The sequence below is a fragment of the Scyliorhinus torazame genome, chromosome 28, assembly GCF_047496885.1.
Source record: "Scyliorhinus torazame isolate Kashiwa2021f chromosome 28, sScyTor2.1, whole genome shotgun sequence".
In the NCBI taxonomy this organism is placed as follows: domain Eukaryota; kingdom Metazoa; phylum Chordata; class Chondrichthyes; order Carcharhiniformes; family Scyliorhinidae; genus Scyliorhinus; species Scyliorhinus torazame.
This window is the reverse complement of record NC_092734.1, coordinates 30,488,807-30,510,908: the sequence shown is the minus strand read 5'-3', so window position 1 is coordinate 30,510,908 and position 22,102 is coordinate 30,488,807. Positions and strand designations below refer to the sequence as shown.

Sequence of the window (22,102 nt, the reverse complement as noted above, 5' to 3'; positions counted from 1 at the left end):
ACAGGAGGCACATCTTTGCTCAATAAAGCCTCGATTATTCCACTACTCTCGTCTTTGTGGTAATTGATAGTGCATCACTGTTCACTTACACCAGCTAACCACACCCGCGTGTTTTGGTCTTGTCCTAAGCTTGCTCAATTTGAGATCTCCGGCACCATCTAAAGCATTCCCCTGGTTGGATGATTTGATGTCATTTGCACACCTGGAGAACATTAAATATATCATCAGGGGCTCGGTGGAGAAGTCCTACCTGAGGCGGTAGCCAATTATCTGAAGGAACTGGATACGGTCGACTGTTAAAGCGGCTAATGTATAATGGGGGTCCTTGATTGTTAAAGTTATGAAGATAAATGTGTATATATAAACAAAGAAGAACAGGCCCTTTGGCCCTCCAAGCCTGCTCCGACCATGCTGCCTGTCTAACCTAAACCCTTGACACTTCCGGGGTACGTATCCCTCTATTCCCATCCTATTTATGAACTTGTCAAGACACCCCTTAAACGTCACCATCGTCCCTGCTTCCACCAACTCCTCCGGCAGCAAGTTCCAGGCACCCAGTATCCTCTGTGTAAAAAAACCTCCCTCGCACATCTCCTCTAAACTTTGCCCCTCGCACCTTAAACCTATCTCCCCTAGCAATTGACTCTTCCACCCTGGGGAAAAAGCTTCTGACTAGCCACTCTGTCCATGCCCCTCATAACATTGTAGACCTCTATCAGGATGCCCCTCAACCTCCATCGTTCCAGTGAGAACTAACCAAGTTTATCCAACCTCTCCTCATAGCTAATGCCCTCCATACCAGGCAACATCCTGGTAAACCTCTTCTATACCCTCTCCAAAGACTCCACATCCTTCTGGTAGTGTGGCGACCAGAATTAAACATTATATTCCATACATATTCTAACAGTGCATCACTTTTCTGATTTTTTACCTATATATTCTGTATGTTTGGCTGTTGGTATTGTCGTTACTATTGGTTTCTGAAATCCAATAAATATGTTTGCAAAGAAAATGATTGTAAGTTGCTCATGAATGTCTCTGTGAAGCAACTTTATCTCTCATGTACTATTGTCAGGTCATTGCTATGAGTCCAGCAGCCTGCGGCTGTTGTTGAATGTAAGAGACGGTATCTATTGGTTTAATCGGATTTATTTGAGGATCCATCTTGGGTCAGGCTGCACATTCGGGCTAATGTGCCTCTTCTAAGGTACACTTTCTGGGGTAATGGGCAACGGTGGCTGGTAGAATATTAAATTAATTTGTTTTAAAACTCTGGAATTCAAAGCTTAAAGTATGATGTTGTAAAAAAAATATCCCCATTTGGTTCGCTAATTCCCTTCAGGGAAGGAAATCTGCTGTCCTTACCCTGGTCTGGCCTACATGTAACTCCAGTCCCCAAAGTAATGTGGTCGACTCCTAACTGCCGCTCTGAAATGGCCGGGTAAGTTGCTCTGTTCAAAGGGCAATTAGGGATGGGTGACATCTGCTGGCCTTGCCACTGATGGTAACATCCCGTGAAAGAATGACTTTGGTTTAAATTACGCTGGTTGGATTAGTGTCCACATTTCTGCAATAATTCATTTGCAAAACCACAAACGAAATATCTCACTAAAACCACCACAATCAGGTGGGCAAATGGGAGGGGATTGTTTCTTTCTATTGAGATATATCCCTTGAAGGTCGATGGCCTGCTGCAGTTTTATTAGTACAGCTTAAAATGCATTTATTGACAGAGCAACAATTTTAATAAGTGTCCAAATCTTCAGCTGTGTGTAACCTAATTTAAAATCACCGCAAATCACTTTAGGCAGACCACTGTGAACCATGCACGAGTTCCAATCACAGTGTTGTTACGGTGCAGAAGGAGGCCATTTAGCCCACAGTGTCTGTACTAGCTCTCTAAACAGGCATTGTGACTTATTGCCATCCCCAGCATTTCCCACGAACCCCTGCACATTGTTTCTATTCAAATTATTATCTAAAGCCCTCGTGAACACCTCGACTCCAGACACCAAATCACACGCGTGAAAATGCTTCTTTTGCAAATCACTTCAAATCTGCGCCCTCTCGTTCTCGATCCCTTTCCAAGCGGGAACAGTTTCTTCCCGTCTACTCTGTCCAGCCCGCTCATGATTTTGAACATCTCCATCAAATCTACTGATGCAATCAGTCAGCTCCCCAGTACCTTTTGAACATTTTTGCTATGGGAAAGCTGTTTTGAGCCGACTGATGTCTGTGCACCTACCTACATGAACAAGACATTGGTATGACTGCACCTGGAGTTTTGCGCACAGTTTTGGTCCCATTATTTGAGGGAAGATGTAGTGTCATTGGAGGCAGTTCAGAGGAGGTTCACTAGATTGATTCCAGAGATGAGGGGCAAGATTCTCCACTCCCGCGCCGGTTGGGAGAATCGCCTGGGCCGCCAAACTTTCCCGGGACGCCGGTCCGACACCCTCCCGCGATTCTCCCAAGCGGCGGGAACGGCCCTGTCGACTTCCGCGGGCCGGAGAATCGCCGGAGACACCCAAAATGGCGATTCTCCGGCAGCCCCGCTATTCTCAGGCCCGGATGGGCCGAGCGGCCAGGCCAAAACGGCGGGTTCCCCCCGGCGCCGTCCATACGTGGTCGCTGCCGTCGGGAACAGCGCGGGAACGGCCTGCGGGGGGGGGGGGGGGGGGGGGGAGGATCCTGCACCGGGGGGTACCTCAAATGTGGGGTGGCCCTCGATCGGTGCCCACCAATCATCGGGCCGTCCTCTCTGAAGGAGGACCTCCTTCCTTCCGCGGCCCCGCAAGATTCGTCCGCCATCTTCTTGCGGGGCGGGCTCGGAGGCGGGCATGCGCGGGTTGGCGCGGGTGACGCCAGTTATGCGGCGCCGGCCACGTCATGTATGCAGCACCGCCTTTACGCGGCAACAAAGCCTGGCACGTGTAGATGACGCGGCCCCGCTCCTAGCCCATTATCGGGCCCTGAATCGGTCGGGATAGGGGCCGTTTCGCTGTGAACCTCGCCGGCGTTCACGACGGCGTTGGCACTTCGGCGCGGGAGCGGAGAAACCCGCCCGAGGGGTTTGTCATATGAGGAGAGATTGAGCATTTTAGGCCTATACCCTCTAAAGTTTAGAAGAATGAGGGGAGATCTAATTGATGTATGCAAGATGCCAAAAGGTATGGATAAAGTAGACGTGGAGTGGATGCTTCCTCTAGTGGGGCAGTCTAAAACAAGAGGTCATAATCTTAGAATTGAAGGGTTGAAGGGTTATGGAGAACGGGCAGGACGGTGGAGTTGAGGCCAGGATGGGATCAGCCATGATCACATTGAGGGTGTTAGGCTCGGGAGGCTACATTGCCGACTCCTGCTCCTCGGGCATGTGTTCCAGGGAGGAGACGCTCTGGCTGATTTTGCAATCCAGCTCTTGGTCTGTAACATGATGAGGAACATATCAGCCATGATCGAATGGCGGAGCTGACTCGATGGGCCGAATGGCCTAATTCTGCTCCTATATCTTATGAACTTATGAACACAAGTTAAAGAATCCATAGAATCCCTACAGTGCAGAAGAAGGCCTTTCGGCCCATCGAACCTGCGCCGACCCTCCGAATGAGCACCCTACCTTCATCGCCAACGCAATTGCCCAAAACTCTCAATGCTGACCTGTGGGGGTTCTGAGCTGTTCTGTGGCTGGGGCCTGATTCAGGCAAATTGGTTTTCGAACAAACATAAGAAAAAAGCACGGACGAAAATGGGTGTTGCACGTAACTCGTCTTTTTAAAATCCCCTGGTCCGTCATCGCTGGCCCGGAATATGCTTCCATCACCAGATTCTGGAACGTAACAACAATGCATCAGTGTGGGCGCGGGGGTGGGGGGGAGGGGGGGGGGTGTGTCCTGAATAAAGAAACTTAGCAAAAAGCCTGAGGGAGACTCTGGCTGGGGAGGGTCTAGAACATTGGTCACAGTCTCAGGATATGGGATAGGCCATTCAAGACTGAGATGAGGAGACACTTCTTCACTCAGAAGATGGTGAACCTGTGGAATTCCCTACACGGAAGGCTGTGGAGGCCAAGTCACTGAGAATATTTAAAAAGGAAATAGATTTCTAAACTCTAAAATTGTCAAGAGCTATGGGGAGAGTGCGCTGGAGTATGGCGTTGAGATAGAAGACCATGTTGAACAGCCCAGCAAGTTCGAAATGCCCCTATTTTCTACATATCGACGAGATCGGAAACTCATTGTTGGGTGAAATGTTTTTGAAGGGACTGGCTTGATCTCAGAGTGTTGCCGGGGAGGGGGGGGGGGGGGAGCGCAGTCAACAGCAGTAAGGAACAGAGTGAAGCTGGGCCTTGGTGAGGCGTTAAACTAAACCTCCACCTGTCCCTGTGAGGGACAAACCAACGGCTCCAGTCTGAAACAGAGCTGGGGAGCTTCCTTGGCCAATAATAATCCCTTCACCTTGAGCAGTTTGATGTTTATGGGAGTTTGCTTTGCCCAAATTGGCTGCTGTGATCCTTAGATCCTAACAGATGCTACACTTCAAAAAGTACTTCATTGGATGTAGAGCAGGTTGAGGTTGGGGTGGGGGGTGGGGAGGGAAGGGAGGCGGGGATAGGGCAAGAGTAGGGGGGGGGGGGAACATACCACTCTATCTCGGTAACCTCCTCCAGTCACACAACCCATCCAAGATATTGGCACTCTCGAATTCTGGTCTCTTGAACATCCCTCGTTTTAATCACTCCGGCATTGGCGGCTGTTCTTTCAGTTACCCCATGCCGCAAGATCTGGAACTCTCTCCCTACACCTCTCTTTCCATCGACATCGCTTTTCTCCTGTACGAGTCATTCCTGTTTATTTCCTTTGTTCCCATTTCATTTCTTTTCTTTTTTATTATTTTGGTCCGTGGATCCATAATCGGGATGGGCCTTTAAGCAGAGGACTCAAAGTTGAAACCGCCTGCTTGCCAGGACACTGTGTTCCCAGGTTTTGCTTTTGGAGAGGAGAAGCCAGACTCCTCGGCACCGAGTGGATCTTAGGATCCGGTTGTGTGGGGAGTTGGTTCGATTGGTTAACAGGCAACTGGTGGGTTGACCAGGGACATTGTTCTACCCGACAATGGTCAGTGGTTCGTTCCTGCGTGTTGCTTTCTGAGACAACTTGCCAGAAGTGTTTAGACCTTGGAAGAGAAAGGAACTCTGTCTCTGTCTCTCTCTCTCTCTCTCTCCCACTCGCTCTCTCTCTCTCTCGCTCTCACTCTCTCTCCAGTTTGCTGAAGTGAAAGAGCTGCTCTGTTGTTCTGAAAGCAATGAGTGCTCGGCACATCCTTTGCTGTGAACCTGAAATGATGCTGAGTCTGCAGAGGAGGTAGACAACCTTGCCAGAGAAGACAATCTCAAACCTAGAAGGAATAAGTACCAAAGCGAAAGGCTGAACTTCCGAAAGACTTTGACTGGAAGTCATCCCAATGCATCAAAGATCTTTATCCTTTTATTAATATTGTCTTTCCATTTCCACTACTCTTTCCCCTCTGTTGTTTGTCTGTGTGTGTGTGTGTAAAGAGTGGGGCAAGTTAGAAAGGGGGGGTTTGGAAAGGGGTAGCAGATAGTCAGTTACTGTCTGTTTAATTATAATACTGTATATAATAAACGGTTACTTGTATTGTAAAGTTACAAACCTGGTGTCTGTAGTTTATTGAGGCTCAACCAAGAACCTTGGGTATTTTAAATCAAACCTAATTTAATCTGTGTTGTGACTCCGGGTCAAGTGGGGCTGGAATTGACCGCACACTAACACAGGGTGCCGTGATACTCCTTTAAGACAGTCTGTAAAACATACTGTAGCCGTGTAAAATGGCTGATTCCAGATTAGAATGGTCAAACCCCGATTTAAAACAGCGAACGAAAGAGGCTGATGGGAAAATCAGCCAACAGGACTCAAACGGACAGCTGCAGGTAAAACAGTGTATTCGGCTCTGGGGAAGTCGACCCAGACCGATACCTGCAGCCATCAACATCACAACAACCCAGCCATCTGCATTTTAATCAGCCATCCCCGGGAACAATTGCTACACATTAGCAACATAAAGCCGACCCAGACCTTTCGGCGCCAGCAGGAGCTGACACAAAGAAAGGTGGACGACCACCCCCCGATCAAGGAATCACTCCAGTATTGGAGCATATCGAACCAAGTGATTGGGACCAAGTCCAATCACCTGGAACCAGGTACAAGGTCGGCCCCGAGAGGCGGGAAGCCCCCGGGGACTATAAGAATAGGGGCCAAGTTCAACCCGACCCTTCTCTTCCTGCTCGCGACCTTCGAGACCCTTCTACAAGAAACCGTAAGTTTTACTCCAGCGACCGCTACCAGATAGGCGCTCCTGACTATCGACTTATACCAGCTTTTGAATCCCGCAGGCTCAGAACCAATTCGAAAAGTTGGGGGGTGCTATAGAAAGCCAATTTCTGCCAATTTCTAGCCTCCGCCCTGCAAGCCTCACGCAATGACCCCCCCCCCCCGTGGAAGTGAGAAGAGGAAGCCAGTCGTATGGGGATATTTTGTGGTCAATATCGCGGCGCTCACGGGCGAGCAATGAGGCAATTGGCGAACACGAGTTGTACTGAAGTTAAAACAGAAAATGCTGGATTAGCCCAGAGCGGGTCTGGCAGCGAATGTGGAAAGAGAAACAGAGTTAACGTTTCGAGTTTGGACCTGCTGAGCTTTTTCCTGAACCTTCTATTTTTATCCCGGATTTCCAGCATCTGCTTCGAGTCCATTGACCCTTGCCCATCGACCCTGATCCTGGACACGGGAAAGGGCCGGGGTGTCGGGAGGGGGAGGGGAGGTAGGGTGAGAGCGAGAGATATCGAGCAGAGAAAATGTTACAACTTGATACTCGAATGATGTAAAATGTGCAATGTGTGTGTGTGTGGGGAGGGGGGGGGGGGGTGGAGAGAGGGTTGGAGGACTTGATGTATTTGCAACATTGGCTGTGATTCGTTTAAATAAAATGCCTGGCAAATGGGCAACACGGTGGCACAGTGGTTAGCACTGCTGCCTCACGGCGCCGAGCACCCGGGTTCGATCCCGGCCCAGGGTCACTGTCTGCGTGGAGTTTGCACATTCTCCCCGTGTCTGCGTGGGTCTCGCCTCCCACAGATACTAGCACACGAGGCTAAATCGCTGGCTTTTAAAGCAGACCAAGGCAGGCCAGCAGCACGGTTCAATTCCCGTGCCAGCCTCCCCGAACAGGCGCCGGAATGTGGCGACTAGGGGCTTTTCACAGTAACTTCATTTGAAGCCTACTTGTGACAATAAGCGATTTTCATTTCATTTCAGATCCAAAAGGGTGTGCAGTGTTAGGTGGCTAGGCCATGCAAAAATTGCCCCTTAATTGGAGTGGGGGGTGGTGAGGGAGGGGGGGAAAGAATTGGGTGCTCTAAATTTTTTTTTAAATGCCTGGCAAATCATTTAAACCCATCCCTTTAATAAATGTTTTGGAGTTAGAAGCAAGTGTCTGGTTAATGTTAATGTTCCGCGATTCTAAAGCCTCGGGTCTGTATTAGATTGGAAAAGTCTGCTGCAATATTGCATTGAGAGAGAGAGAGAAAGGAATGATCGTTACAACAGATACACTTCCTCCTGACTCGGGGCTGGCTGTGCTGTGGGTGTGTGCTCATTTTTACAGAGTGATTCACTGATCCCTGAGCAGCTACAGAGGACAGGCACCCAGCTCAGGCAGGCTGTGTCTGGAGGGGGCTGTCAGCTATCTTTTGGGAGGGGCGGGGGTGCTCCTTCCTCCTCCGATGCTTCTCTCTGAGGCTGTGCTCGAGTTGTACCCCAACTGCTGTTGGAGCTGACGTTGCTGGCACTCACGATGGGCTGCTGGCTGCTCCTGCCTCTGCTCACCAGCGTTGTGTCCATCGCAGGAACCTGGACAGTGTAAGCAGCAATTCTTTGTCCTTTTTCTTTGAACCTGACCCAGCTCCCCTTCCCACTGGAGCGGCGACTCTGACAGCTCGCTCCCTGCTCTCCCCCTTTTGCGGAACTCCACTCTGAAACTGGCTTCTTCTCTTAACTTTTCACAAGTGTTCATTTCACTCAAACCTTTGACACAGAGAGAAGGGGGGGGGGTGAAATCTCTGTAGATTCACCAACTTTCATTTATCCCTCCTTCTCAATGACAATGCAGACTTTAATATTCCAATCTGAAGAGATTAAGATGTGCTGTTGAATTCTGAGATTGAGAGTTATGTGTTCGTCTGCATGTTGCCTCTCCTTCCCAATTAAAAGCCCCCCCCCCCCCCCCCCTCCCCAATCCTGGTCTGATTTAAAAGAGTTGCTGACCTTTTGATCCTGAAAGTCATTCCTTCTTGATTTCCCCTTCATCCCACCTCCCAAAGTGGGGCCTCCAGCCTCTCGTGGATAAGTAGAGTGTTCCCTTCAGTCCCCAAGCCACCGGCCACCGTTCCAACAAAGTCTCTCGTGCTGGCACGCCGGCGTGCGGTCGACAATCCGACTTTTCACACCCTCCGCCGGGAGATGAATGGGAACGCCTGATTCTCTTCAGAAACTCATTCTCGCCGATTCAAGCACGCCCAGGGTTAGAATTGGTTACGACGTGCTCCTGTGGGCTACGTCGAAGGCCTTGGTTGTAGCCAATGTTTCAGGATGGGGGGGGGGGGGGGCTTTCCTGGCGCAAATCATTTCAGAGTGTTGTGAAAAGACCCACGGGAAGGCAGGAGAGGGAGAGGGGGGGGGGCAAGCCATACCCCATCCGATTCGAAGAATTTGGTGGGAGGAACGCACGGGTTGTGAAACAAATCCCTTTTTGTCCTGGGAGAACAACAAAAAAAAACCCTCAGCTATCTGCGCTGATTGTATTGCGACCATGTTACAGACTGAAGCCAGCACTGAAGGCCCATGGCCCCAGCAGATAGCAAACTTTGAAACAAGTGACTTTATTGTCTCCTGTCGCGAGCTGGAGTTGGGGGAAGTGTTCCCGTTGTTTTGGTTTGAGAGCTGAAGTCTGTATTTACAGTCAATCAGCTGTTTGTGCTCAGCGCGGTTTGGTTGAGCTGGGCGATGTGTGGTGAGTGCAGCCAACATGGCTTACAGAGGGGGGCGGACGGGAGGGGGGAGGGGGACATCCTGCGGCCCGGGGGGGTGGGGTGGGGGGGGGGGCCTCACGCAGCTCGTCTGGTTTCTGAGGTGGGACCCACGAGACGTTTCGTTGACCGCTGACTTCAGTCCGTGTCGATTTCTTTCCGATCGGTATAGCTCAAGTGATTCGCACATGAGGCGGCCGGGGGGGGGGGGGGGGGGGGGGGGTGAAGTGAGGTGCGTGCTGATCACTCACAACATTGATCGTGAGGGGGGGCGTGGGGGGGGGGCGCATGGTGGCGCAGTGGTTAGCACTGCTGCCTCACGCCGCCGAGGACCCGGGTTCGATCCCGACCCCGGGTCGCTGTCCGTGTGGAGTTTGCACATTCTCCCCGTGTCTGCGTGGGTCTCGCCCCCACAACCCAAAGATGTGCAGGGGTAGGTGGATTGGCCACGCTAAATTGCCCCTCAATTGGGAAAAAATAATTGGGAATTCTAAATTTAAAAAAGAACATGGACTGTGAGAGTCTGTGTCCAAAGTGTAAATATTTATATTGTTTTTACCATTTGAAGTTGATGACAGTTCTATTAATATATAAATGATGAAGCATTTTCTATAACTCGTTATGAAATATTCGGTGTGTATTAAATGTATTTAATCTTATTCATGGGTTTGTGGTTAGTGAACAATTCTGATTTCACTCTTACGGCCCAGTGTGATGAAGGAGGGTCGCTCATACCGCCCATTTTCTCGCCGTTGCCCACCACTGTCTTACAGTGTGCGATATAACCGAGATACAATTTAGCCTCTTCCATCTATTGAAGACCGTACGGTGACAACTGATGCCACAGGTAAACTGGAGCACACAGCCCGGCTGTGGGTCCACTACACCCCACGTAATGGGCACATGCCAGCTCGCAGGGGACACAACGCCGGGCGCTCAGCGAAGAAATCGGAACCTGAGGTCAGTCCCCATTTGGAGTATTGTGAGCAGTTTCGGGCCCCGTATCTAAGGAAGGATGTGCTGGCCTTGGAAAGGGGCCAGAGGAGGTGCACAAGAATGATCCCTGGAATGAAGGGCTTGTCGTATGAGGAGCGGTTGAGGACTCTGGGTCTGTACTCGATGGAGTTTAGAAGGATGAGGGGGGATCTCATTGAAACTTACAGAATAGTGAGAGGCCTGGATAGAGTGGACGTGGAGAGGATGTTTCCACTGGTCGGAGAGACTAAACCCGAGGGCACAGCCTCAGACGAAAGGGACGATCCTTTAAAACAGAGGTGAGGAGGAATTTCTTCAGCCAGAGGGTGGTGAATCTGTGGAACTCTTTGCCGCAGAAGGCTGTGGAGGCCAAATCACTGAGTGTCTTTAAGACAGAGATAGATAGATTCTTGATTAATAAGGGGGTCAGGGGTTATGGGGAGAAGGCAGGAGAATGGGGATGAGAAAAATATCAGCCATGATTGAATGGCGGAGCAGACCCGATGGGCCGAGTGGCCTAATTCTGCTCCTGTGTCTTATGGTCTTTAGGAAATATCTTAAAAATCCCAAAACGCAGCATTTTTACCAAATAAGTTGGGAAGAGGGGTTTTTGCCAGATAGAGTTTTCAAAAAGACAGTGTTGCTTTAAGATTGAGTTGGCCAGGATGTAAATGAGCTCCTCGAGGGGTGTGCCATCGGACATTGGGCTCCTGGAGAAGGGAAGGTCGTGAGAGTGTTGTGAGGTGACTCACTGGGCGGGAGAGCCGCAGGAAGACTTGGAAAGCTGGTTATGCAACACCATCCAGTCTTGATTTTGATGGCGAGTAAAACCGGTACAAACCGGTGTTGCAGCCAATGCCGCCCACTGCCTGAGGGGTATGGTCGGTCCCCCCGTGACGTCACTCCTGGGGTGCATACCCCTTGAGTTAGGTCCCCAACCGGGACTGCAGTAAGCTGTTTATTGGATGGTTTAAGAGAAAACATCCTTGAGGGAGAAAGCAATAATCCCGGGATAGAATCTGGGGAATTCCTGGGTGTGATCCTGCGAATCACCCATCCCAGCCACCCCTCCTCCCACCTCTGCCGGGAAAAGTGCACAACGTGCTGACTAGTTGAGCAGAGACCTCCACCTTGTTCATTGCGCAGTGTCCTTTCGGGGGCTCAATCAGTGTGCCCGTCACCTCTTCCCATAGCCTGATCATTTGCAGAGACAGTGTTCAAAATCTTTTTGACACCAGGAAAATATAATTTGGAGTCAGTGAATCTTCCGATCCTGCGACCTCTTGCGATCTGGAAGGTCAGGGGCAGCATACGAGTGGGATGGTGGCACGGTGGTCAACACTGCTGCCTCACGGTGCCAGGGACCCGGGTTCAATTCCGGCCTTGTGTGACTGTGTTTGCACGTTCTCCCCGTGTCTGCGTGGGTTTCCTCCGGGTGCTCCCTCGGTCCAAAGATGTGCAGGTTAGGTGGATTGGCCAGGCTAAATCACCCTTTAGTGTCCAAAGATGTGCAGGTTAGGTGGGCTGGGGGGGTTAGGGTGGGGGAGTGGGCCTGTGTGCGGTGCTCTTTCAGGGGCTGGTGCACACTCGATGGGTCAAGTGGCCTTCTTCTGGACTGTGGAAAGTCTATGAAAAAGCACCATCGCCAGTAGCACGTTCGCCTCCAAGCCACTCATCATCCTGACTTGGAAATATATTGGCTGTTCTTTCACTGTCCCTGGGTCACAATCCTGGAACTCCCTCCCTAACAGCACGGTGGGTGTACCCACAGCGGCTCAAGAAGGCAGCTCACCATCACCTTCTCAAGGGCAATAGGGATGGGCAACAAATGCTGACTTTTCCCATTGACGAACACCTCCCATAAAACAAGCAAGTTCAAGAGATCGTCTCAGACCTTGTGAGCAAAGTCCCTTTCAAAGTAATCCCTCTTTCGGAATGTGCTGAAACAGGGATTAATTCATTTGCTCACATGAACTGGATGTGGGTCCGCAGATTCTTCCAATCTCTTCACCCCAGTTCCTCTGATTCAGGCTATGAAGACCTGCGAGTAGCTCTGTCAATAAGCTTTGGGTTGGGCCCTAGGCCTGTGCCAAGCCAACTGACCATCGCCATGGTGACAAGGGCGCGTGTTACGGTTGACGTCAATCCCCCTGGGTGAGCCAGAGTAAGAAAGAAAATTAGTCTGTCCTCCTGATCGGAGGGAGATGGAGGCAAAACACTAGTCCGGGATGGTACCTCAGGTCTCCTGGTCACAGTCCAATGGCAAACAGTGGCAGAGACCTGAGAAGCAGGCTGTGCATTAAGACCATAAGACATAGGAGCAGAATTAGGCCACTCGGCCCATCGAGTCTGCTCCGCCATTCAATCAGGCTGATATTTCTCTCATCCCCATTCTCCTGCCTTCTCCCCATAATCTCTGATCCCCTTATTAATCAAGAACCAATCTATCTCTGTCTTAAAGACACTCAGTGATTTGGCCTCCTCAGCTTTCTACTGCAAAGAGTTCCACATCTTCGCCACCCTCTGGCTGAAGAAATTCCTCCTCATCCCTGTTTTAAAGGATCGTCCCTTTAGTCTGAGGCTGTGTCCTCTGGTTCTAGTTTTTCCTACAAGTGGAAACATCCTCTCCATGTCCACTCTATCCAGGCCTCGCAATATCCTGTAAGTTTCAATAAGATCCCCCCTCATCCTTCTAAACTCCAACGAGTACAAACCCAGAGTCCTCACACGACAAGTTCTTCATTCCAGGGATCATTCTTGTGAACCTCCTCTGGACCCTTTCCAAGGCCAGCACATCCTTCCTTAGATATGGGGCCCAAAACTGCTCACAATACTCCAAATGGGGCCTGACCAGAGCCTTACACAGCCTCAGAAGTCCATCCCTGCTCTTGTATTCTAGCTCTTGACATGAATGCTAACATTGCATTTGCCTTCTTAACTGCCGACTGAACCTGCACGTTAACCTTAAAAGAATCGTGACCAAGGACTCCCAAGTCCCTTTGTGCTTCTGATTTCCTAAGCATTTCCCCATTTAGAAAATAGTCTATGCCTAAATTCCTCTTTCCAAAGTACATAACCTCACACTTTTCCACATTGTATTCCATTTTCCTCTTCATTGCCCGTTGGTTGTCATGGCAGGCAGTGTCACGAGGTCAATAGGACAGGGAACATTTACCCCGCAAGAGGATGGAAAACAAAATTGACACGGCTGGACAAACTTTAGCATTCGGAGCCACGGGTTATCGAACAGAACGATAATTCTAACGCGGTTCCAAACCTTGTGAGACTCACTGGACACAATTTTGAGGTGATTGGCAAAGGCGTCATGAGGAGAGATGAGAATTTTGTTTCACGCGGTGAGTTGTTAGGATGGGGTAAAGCAAACTGAAAAACGTAAGACGCAAACTTCTGAAAAATGAAGCTTTTTAATTTACTCGTTTACAGCGGGTAAATGGAGCTGTAGTCTAGTAAATGGAGCGTAATGCGGGAAAGTGGGGAACTGTCCAATTTGAACAAAGAGCAAAGAACAATACAGCACAGGAACAGGCCCTTCGGCCCTCCAAGCCTGTACCGGTCATACCAACCTTTGCCAAAACCCTCAGTGCTTCCTTGTGCCGTATCCCTCTATACCCATCCTATCCATGTATTTGTCAAGATACCTTTTGAACGGCAATTTTTGACAGGAAGAATAGAGAAGAAGCATGTTATCGAAATGAGATTGCAAAGCTCTGAGGTGCAGAGGGAGTGTCCTACTGCATGAATCACAAAAGGCTGGTATGTAGGTACAGCAACAAATTTGGAAAGCTAAAGAATCTTATTTTTTATTGTGAGGGGAATTGATTTTCTTAAATTTAAAGTACCCAATTCTCCCCCCCCCCCCCCCCCCCCCCAATTAAGGGGCAATTTAGCATGGCCAACCCAACTACCCTGCACACCTTTGGGTTGTGGGGGTAAAACCAGAATGTGCAGACTCCACATGGACAGTGACCCGGGATCGAACCCGGATCCTCGGCACCGTGAGGTAGCAGTGCTAACCACTGCCCTACCCTGCCGTCATAGCGAGGGGAATTGATTACAAAGGTTAGGCGGTTATGGCTCAGTTGTACAGGGCATTGGTGAGACCAATCTGGAGTGCTGTGTGAGGCATTGATCACCTTATTTAAGGAAGGATGTAGATGTGTTGGAAGCAGTTCAGAGAAGGTTTACCAGACTAATACCTGGAATGGCAGGGTTGGCTTGTGAGGAAAGGTTGGAAAGTTGTGTCCACTGGCGTTTCGAAGAGTAAGAGGTTAATTGATCGAAACCTTTACGATCCTGAGGGAGTATTGACAGGGTGGATGTGGAGAGGATGTTTCCTCTTGTGGGAGAATCTAGAACTAGGGGTCACTGTTGAAAAATAAGGGGTCGCTCAGTTAAGACAGAGATGAGAATTTTTGGCTTTGACAAAGGGTCATCTGGACTCGAAACGTTAGCTCCTTTCTCTCCCTACAGATGCTGCCAGACCTGCTGAGATTTTCCAGCATTTTCTCTGAGGAGAATCTTCTTTCCCTCAGAGAGCCGTGACTCTCTGGAACTCCATTCCTCAAAAAGGCAGAGGTAGCAGAATCTTTGATTATTTTTAGGGCAGAGCTGGAGAGATTCTGGAGAGGAAGGTTATCGGGTGTGGGGTTGAGGTTACAACCAGATCGGCCATGATCTTATTGAATGGGGGGGGGGGGGGCCAGGCTCGAGGGGCCGAGTGGCCTCCTCCTGCTTCTAATCCGCATGGACATATGTTCGTGTGTCGGCACAGATGTGATCTGGAGTGCCCTGCCTGAAAGGGTGGTGGAAGCAGTTTCAATATTGACTTTCAGAAAGGAAATTGAGCGAACCTTAAAGGGGAATGATTAACAGGGCTGTGGAGAAAGAGCAGGAGGAGAATGGGACTCATTGGATAGTTCCTTCTGGCAGAATGGGACGAATGGCCGTCACCTCTGTATGTGAAATGGTGTTGCTGCCATGGTGGCCTCAAAACATAATAAATGACTGGCAACTATCCCTCCCTCTCCGTCAAAGGGTTGTGGAATGTTGGTGGACCTGTCAAGGCTGGGGGTAACGTGTCCCAGCTGATTCTGCACAGTGTCTATAAACAGCCCCGACAGAACCTGAATCTCGACATTCCGGCAGATGCGGAATTAATATATTTCCTCAATTTCACTATCGGAAACCAATTTGCTTCAAGAAGTGATGCTGGGACTTCGCTCGAGGAAGCATTCGCGACCTCGCTCGAGGAAGCATTCGCGACCTCGTCCCAGTCACGTGTGGTCCCCGGGTAACACACTCACCCGGTTTCACTCTTCACGTTCCCTGCTTTCAGTTAAAGTACAGAAACATTTCTATCCGTAAGTAGGGTTGCCAACTGTGATTATATGTACACCTGGAGGTTTCACCACATGACTCGCCTCCACGCCCCAGCCATTAGTCGGCCAACGCATCCACCCTCGTGACGCACGGCCTTCCTACGCCCAATTGGAAATCAAAGTGACTCATTAACCAGTTGGATGATAGGTGACCTTGATCAGCCCAAACAGTCTTTTATTTCGCCCCCCCCCCCCCCCCCCCCCCCCCACCATTTTCAATATTTATATTGGTAGAGAGAATGTAGCACGGCAGCACAATGGTTAGCACTATGGCTTCACAGCGCCAAGGTCCCAGGTTCGATTCCTGGCTTGGGTCACTGTCCCTGCGGAGTCTGCACGTTCTCCCCGTGTCTGCGTGGGTTTCCTCTGGGCGCTCCGGTTTCCTCCCACAAGTCCCGAAAGACTTGCTTGTTAGGTGAATTGGACATTCTGAATTCTCCCTCTGCGTACCCGAACAGGCGCCGGAATGTGGCGACGAGGGGATTTTCACAGTAACTTCATTGCAGTGTTAATGTAAGCCTACTTGTGACAATAAAGATTATTATTATTATGGTCCGATAAAATGACAGAAGGGCCAACCTTTTTTAATGTTCTGATCACCTTTCTCCAGCACTGCACACAGCGGGGTCCTGGAGTTACATCGTCAATTCCTGGAGACTCCAGGCCAATCCTGGAGGGTTGGCAACCCTAAAAGTCAGCGTTACTAGTCTCCAGGCTGGAAGTAAATACTTTTACATTCTCGCATTTAAAACTGTGGCCTTGCACTCCTTCCCCTGTTCCTGTTGCTCATTCCTCCTTGCGTTACCACCTGAGGCCTTATCATAGAGGAATCGTAGAATGGCCACAGTGCAAAAGAAGGCCATTCGGCCTATCGAGTCTGCACTGACCCTCCGAAAAAGCACCCTACCTAGGCCCACTTCCCCCGCCCTGGTCCCCTTAACCCCGCACATTGATCATGGCCAATCCACCTAACCTGCACATCTTTGGACTGTGGGGGGAAACCGGAGCACCCGGAGGAAACTCACGCACACACGGGGAGAACATGCAAACGCCACACAAGGCTGGAATTGAACCCGGCTCCCTGGTGCTGTGAGGCAGCAATACTAACCACTGTGCCACTTTGCACTCTGCAATTCCTTCCCCTAATCTCTGGAATTCATTCCTCCGTTGTCCCACTCCACCTTTCTAAGAGACACTTTCGAACCTACTCATTGGCTATCGTCATCTCTCTCCCCCCACCCCACCCCATTCTCTAACATTCCCTCACTGACACGTCAGCTTAAATGATCAGCCCTCACTTCTGGCGTGGGACTTGAATCCACAACCTTCATGAGTCAAGAGCAAGGGTCTTGCCCAGTGAGCCACGGCAGGGACGAGCGTGATTAAGTCAGAGAATCCATTGTTGGTTCAATCCCTTTGGCCTATCAGTCAGAGACATTATTGCTTGGATCTGGAAAGTGGCCCAATGGTGGCCGTGTAGGCATAAACGCAGTGAGTAACGCGGTGCAAACATTGATAGCGGTGTGAGCTTTGATGCAGCTTTAAAAAGAAAACCGGGTGGGCCGGTGACATAGTGGTTAGCACGGCTTCCTCACAGCGTCAGGTGACAGATTCCTATTTGTTCTCAGTCTTCATCCAAGTGAGGCCTGCAAAGGCCCGGGGTGAGAAAGGTGCAGACAGTGGACGGGATTCCGGGCGGAGCATTGATGCGGGGGCACCACCGACATTTTGGTCATAAGTCTAGATACATGCTCCGGACATAGCCTCAAAATCGGAGCCTCCAGCCCTGTGTGTCTCGATTAACACTGTAAAACCTGAGCTGTGGTCGCCAACACTTCCCCCCCAACCCTCTCCCCAGGATTGTCCTGGAGCCTCATAAGTTCATAAGATAGATATGTTCATACGTTCGTAAGATATAGGAGCAGAATTAGGCCATTCGTGCAGACTCCTCACAGACCCAAGCCGGGAATCGAACCTGGGACCCTGGAGCTGTGAAGCAACAGTGCTAACCACTGTGCTACCGTGCCGCCCTTAAATTTACTCACTGTCCCAGCATCCACTGGACTCCGGGGTAGTGAAGTCCGCAGATTCACAACCCTTTGGGAGAAGTAAGTAGTTTCTCCTCAATTCCGTTCAGAATTTGCTATGTCGTTTCCGAAGACTATGGCCTCTCGATCTAGAATGTCCCACAAGTGGAAACATCCGCTCTACATCTACTTTATCCATACCTTTTATCATCTTGTATACCTCAATTAGATCTGTCCTCATTCTTCTAAACTCTAGAGAGTATAGGCCCACACTGCTCAATCAATCTATCTGACAGAGGGCTGCATTCTTGCCATTTATATTAGTCACCTTATGACATGTATTTATTGCCGTTTAAGAGTTTTAATTAATTGTTAACAGCAGAAGACATCAGAGGGCAGATTTTTGTCTCAACTCCTCCCATCCACAAGTATTTCTTCTGCCACATCCCATGGGTAAAATGTGTCAAAACTGATTCAGACTTGCCTTTTCTGGCCATTATTGAGCCTGTGCCAGTGAGATGGGCCGAAGGGCCTCTTTGTGCACTGTAAAACTCTACGACTCTTTGGATAAGGAGGAGAACAGGGTTATGTGATTGACAAGGGCGAGACCATCATGCTACCATAGTGGGTGGGTTCATGAAAATATGGCCTGGAATAAACAGAGCAATGTTGCCGGGAAACAGCACACGGAATTCCGATTTGTCATGGAATCATAAAATCACTACACTGCAGAAGCAGGCCATTTGGCCCATCACGTCTGCACTGACCCTTCGAATGAGCACTCTGCCCATTTACAAGTGCTAACCCCGCCCTACCCCCGTAATACCATAACCTAACCTGCGCATCCCTGGGCATTAAGGGGCAATTTATAGCATGGATAATCCACCTAACCCGCACATCTTTGGACTGTGGGAGGAAACCGGAGCACCCGGAGGAAACCCACGCAGACACGGGGAGGACGTGCAGACTTCACACAGACAGTAACCCGAGGTTGAAATCGAACCCGCATCCTTGGCGCAGTGAGGAAGCGGCGCCATCTGATTAATAGAAAATAAATCCAGTAAGTATACAATCAGGGGAGAGGAAGAGAAAACACAGCAGAAGAGAGAGAGAAAAAACAAGAGAGGCGATGAACGAGTAACGAGTCTGAAGCAGAAGAGACGGGAGAACGCAGCAGAGATAAAGGACAGAAATGGAGGGAGGAAGAGAAAGAAAGAGAGAAATAAAGTTGGGAAATTAGTGAGACCGAGAGAGATGGAACAGGAAATAAAAATAGTGGGAGGGGGAGAATAAATTAAAAGACTGACACTCCCTCCAGCCAGGAGATAATTGGAGGGTTCCAAAATGTGGATTTCCACTCGCTCGAGCTCCCAGTTTCTGTTTTGTTTGACAATACATTGCTGCACTATTTTAAATATTGATAGAGGAGATTCAGCGATGCCGTTGAATGTCAAGGGGAGAAGGTTCGATTCTCTTTTTTCCAATCCATTCATTGTTGTGGGGCATTTAAGAGTCACATGTAGGCCAGACCGGGTAAAGAATATTAGTGAACCAGGTAGTCATTAGACTTTTAATTCCAGATTTTTATTCAATTCAATTTTCACCATCTGCCATGACGGGATTCGAACCCGGGTCCCCAGGGCATTATCCTGGGTCTCTGGATTACTAGTCCAGTGACAATACCACCATGCCACTTCCTACCACATCTCTTGTTTCAGATGGTCATTGCCTGGTACTTGGTGGCACAGACGTTATTTGTCATTTGTCAATATGTGATAACCTTAATGGGCACCATGGGGAAAAATGTGTGTTTCAGGCGGGAGAGGTGACACACCTCAGTTACCGTGTTGATAAAGACGGCCTGTACCCTGCAGAGGACAAAGTAAAGGCCATAAAAGGGGCACTGATTCCCAACCTGGCCGCCTTACGGACATCCCTGCATGCATTGTTGAAGAAGAACCATAAGTGTTTGTGGCAGGCGCCACAGGACGGAGCATTCACAAAAGCGGAGCAACAGCTACTGTCGTCCAATATCTGGGCAAAGTACCATCCCACAAGGCCGCTGGCACTAAGATGCGATGCCTCTCCATGCGGAGTAGGGGCAGTCCTCTTCCATCCATGGGATGACGGCATTGAGTGACTGATTGTCTATGCGTCAGGAACCCTGGCAGAAGCGGAATGATGCTATGCAGAAGTCGAAAAAGAAGATCTGGCCATGATATTCGGAGTGAAGAAATTCCATCCGTACCTCTTTGGCCGACACTTTACGATAATCACAGACCATAAACTTCTGCTCGGCCTTTTTAAGGAGGACAAAATGATCCTTCCATTGCCTCGGCTCCAATCCAATGCTGGATACTACTGTTGGCGGCTTATGAGTACTCTGAACACTGCCCAGGGACTTACTTAGCCAGTGCTGACACCCTAAGTCATTGGGGCCTTCAGGCCTGGAGATACCGTCTATATTCGTACTTTCAGAGACAGATCCCCTTGGATCCCAGGAGTTGTAGTGGAAAAGATTGGCCCCGTGTCATGCAAGGTCAAGAGAGGAGCATAAAAGCACATGGACCATCTCATGAGCAGAGAACCCTCTACTGGAAACTACTCGGGGTGGGGCGACCACCTCAATGTCCTTTGAACCCACCTCCAGTTAGGGGACTCAACCCATGTTAAACCCAAGAATCATCCCCCAAGAGGACAAAGACTTTGGATGAAGAAACGGAGACTGAGGTGACTGACCCGCAGCTGGAAGTCAACGTCGAGGAACAGGCCCAATCAATGGCCCTTCGACGCTCAGCTAGGAAGTGATGATTTCCCCATCTGCTTCACACTCCCAGGTCCGGCTCCAGTGGCGGTGGACCCATGCGCAAAGAGGCAAAGAAGGCCTCATCGCCGCGGGAGTAAGGGGGAGGATCTGGACTTGTGGAAGTGGGGGGGGAAGTGATGCGATAACCCTCATGAGGACCAGGGGGAATCACCTATCGATCTCCCCATCGGGCTCATGGAGTATGAGTTCCCATGGTAACGGGCGGCGGCTCACCCAGTTGGGACACGTTACCAAGCCCTTTGAATGCCGCCGGGAGATCCGTACCGGGAATTCCGTTAGTCCTGGCAGGGACAACTGTGTTGTATGCTATGGGAGTTCAGAATAAATCTGTTCAAACCTTCCTCTACATGGTTCCTGGATTCCCACACAGCCCCAAACCCGAACATTATCCCGGACCTGCTGCTAGAGGGCACAGACCGAGGAATTATGGATGGCACTGGACCTTCAAATTGCACTAATACCACCCTAGAGGCTGCGAAAGGAGACTAGGCCGCTAAGGGTAGATTCTAAAGTCAAGTTAAAACGGGCTATAAATAAATGTCGAGGGAAAGCAACATAAGAATAATCGGTTGTTCGAAAAGTGAACCAGATGAGAATTTGATTAGGAATAAAAGAGCCTTTCACATTACAATGTATCAAAGTGATTGTGGAAGTGGCTTCACTCACTGTATGTTTTAAGAAGTCAGTTCATGGCCATTGCATCAGTAGCGAGAACAAGATATATTTGCAGCACAGTAATGGCTGAATGATCCTCCAGCTAGTTAAACATTGCAGAGGGCAGCAGTTTGAACACATAGCCCCAGGCGGGGAGAGGGAACGAGACATTTTATATCACATGATAATAAAGCCTGGGAAAGGTCACTCGGGACTCAGTTCACTTATCTGGAACGACCCACAAACTCTCCTGTTCCATCTGATTGTCTTCCAAGTCAGGCCGACAGCATCTCTACTCCCGCCAAACAACGGTCTGTGTTTATATATTGTGTTGTTTATGTTTGAAATGCTCCAAGGTGCTTCTCCGAGGCCGCGTCAGGCACGCACGGTAGCATTGTGGTTGGCACAGTTGCTTCACAGCTCCAGGGTCCCAGGTTCGATTCCCTGCTTGGGTCACTGTCTGTGCGGAGTCTGCACGTTCCCCCCGTGTGTGCGTGGGTTTCCTCCGGGTGCTCCGGTTTCCTCCCACAGTCCAAAGATGTGCAGGTTAGGTGGATTGGCCGGGATAAATTGCCCTTAGTGTCCAAAATTGCCCGTAATGTTGGGTGGGGTTACTGGGTTGTGGGGATAGGGTGGAGGTGTAGGCTTAGGTAGGGTGCTCTTTCCAAGAGCCGGTGCAGACTCGATGGGCCGAATGGCCTCCTTCTGCACTGTAAATTCTATGATTCTATGATTCTAAAACATTGAACATCACTTAGGGGACTGTTTTCACTTTCGATTCGAGTGTGTTTTAAAACAAAACGGTAACTGGAAGATTTTAGCAGATGCTGTCATCTGGAACTTTCTGTTGTAGTTCTGTGGCAAGGCAAAAAACTTTTAAACCCTCACCTTTTCGAAGCGTGGTCATTTTTTGGGGGGAATGTAGGCAGTTTGGCAGCCGTACCCCACACAGCACAATCCGACATACAGCTGAGTAAGCAGGACCGGACATTTTATTTTTAGGTGCGCGATTTATATTGGACAGGGCCTAGGATCTTTTAGCACCAACTAATCAGGGCCTCGGCTTGACAACCCACCCCATCCGAAAGACAGCACTTTGGGCAGTGCTGCACTCCCTCAG

General features: G+C 49.8%; 1 protein-coding gene across 1 annotated transcript in view; it reads left to right on the top strand.

Annotated features, from left to right (window-relative positions):
- Window positions 1-7,671: 7,671 nt before the first annotated feature.
- LOC140403645 (transmembrane protein 150A) overlaps window positions 7,672-22,102 on the top strand; it is a 53,741-nt gene continuing 39,310 nt past the window's right edge. The window contains exon 1 of the mRNA XM_072491795.1: window positions 7,672-7,934. Coding sequence (XP_072347896.1) covers window positions 7,870-7,934 — 65 coding nt within the window. The 5' untranslated portion in view covers window positions 7,672-7,869. The remainder of the gene's footprint in view (window positions 7,935-22,102) is intronic.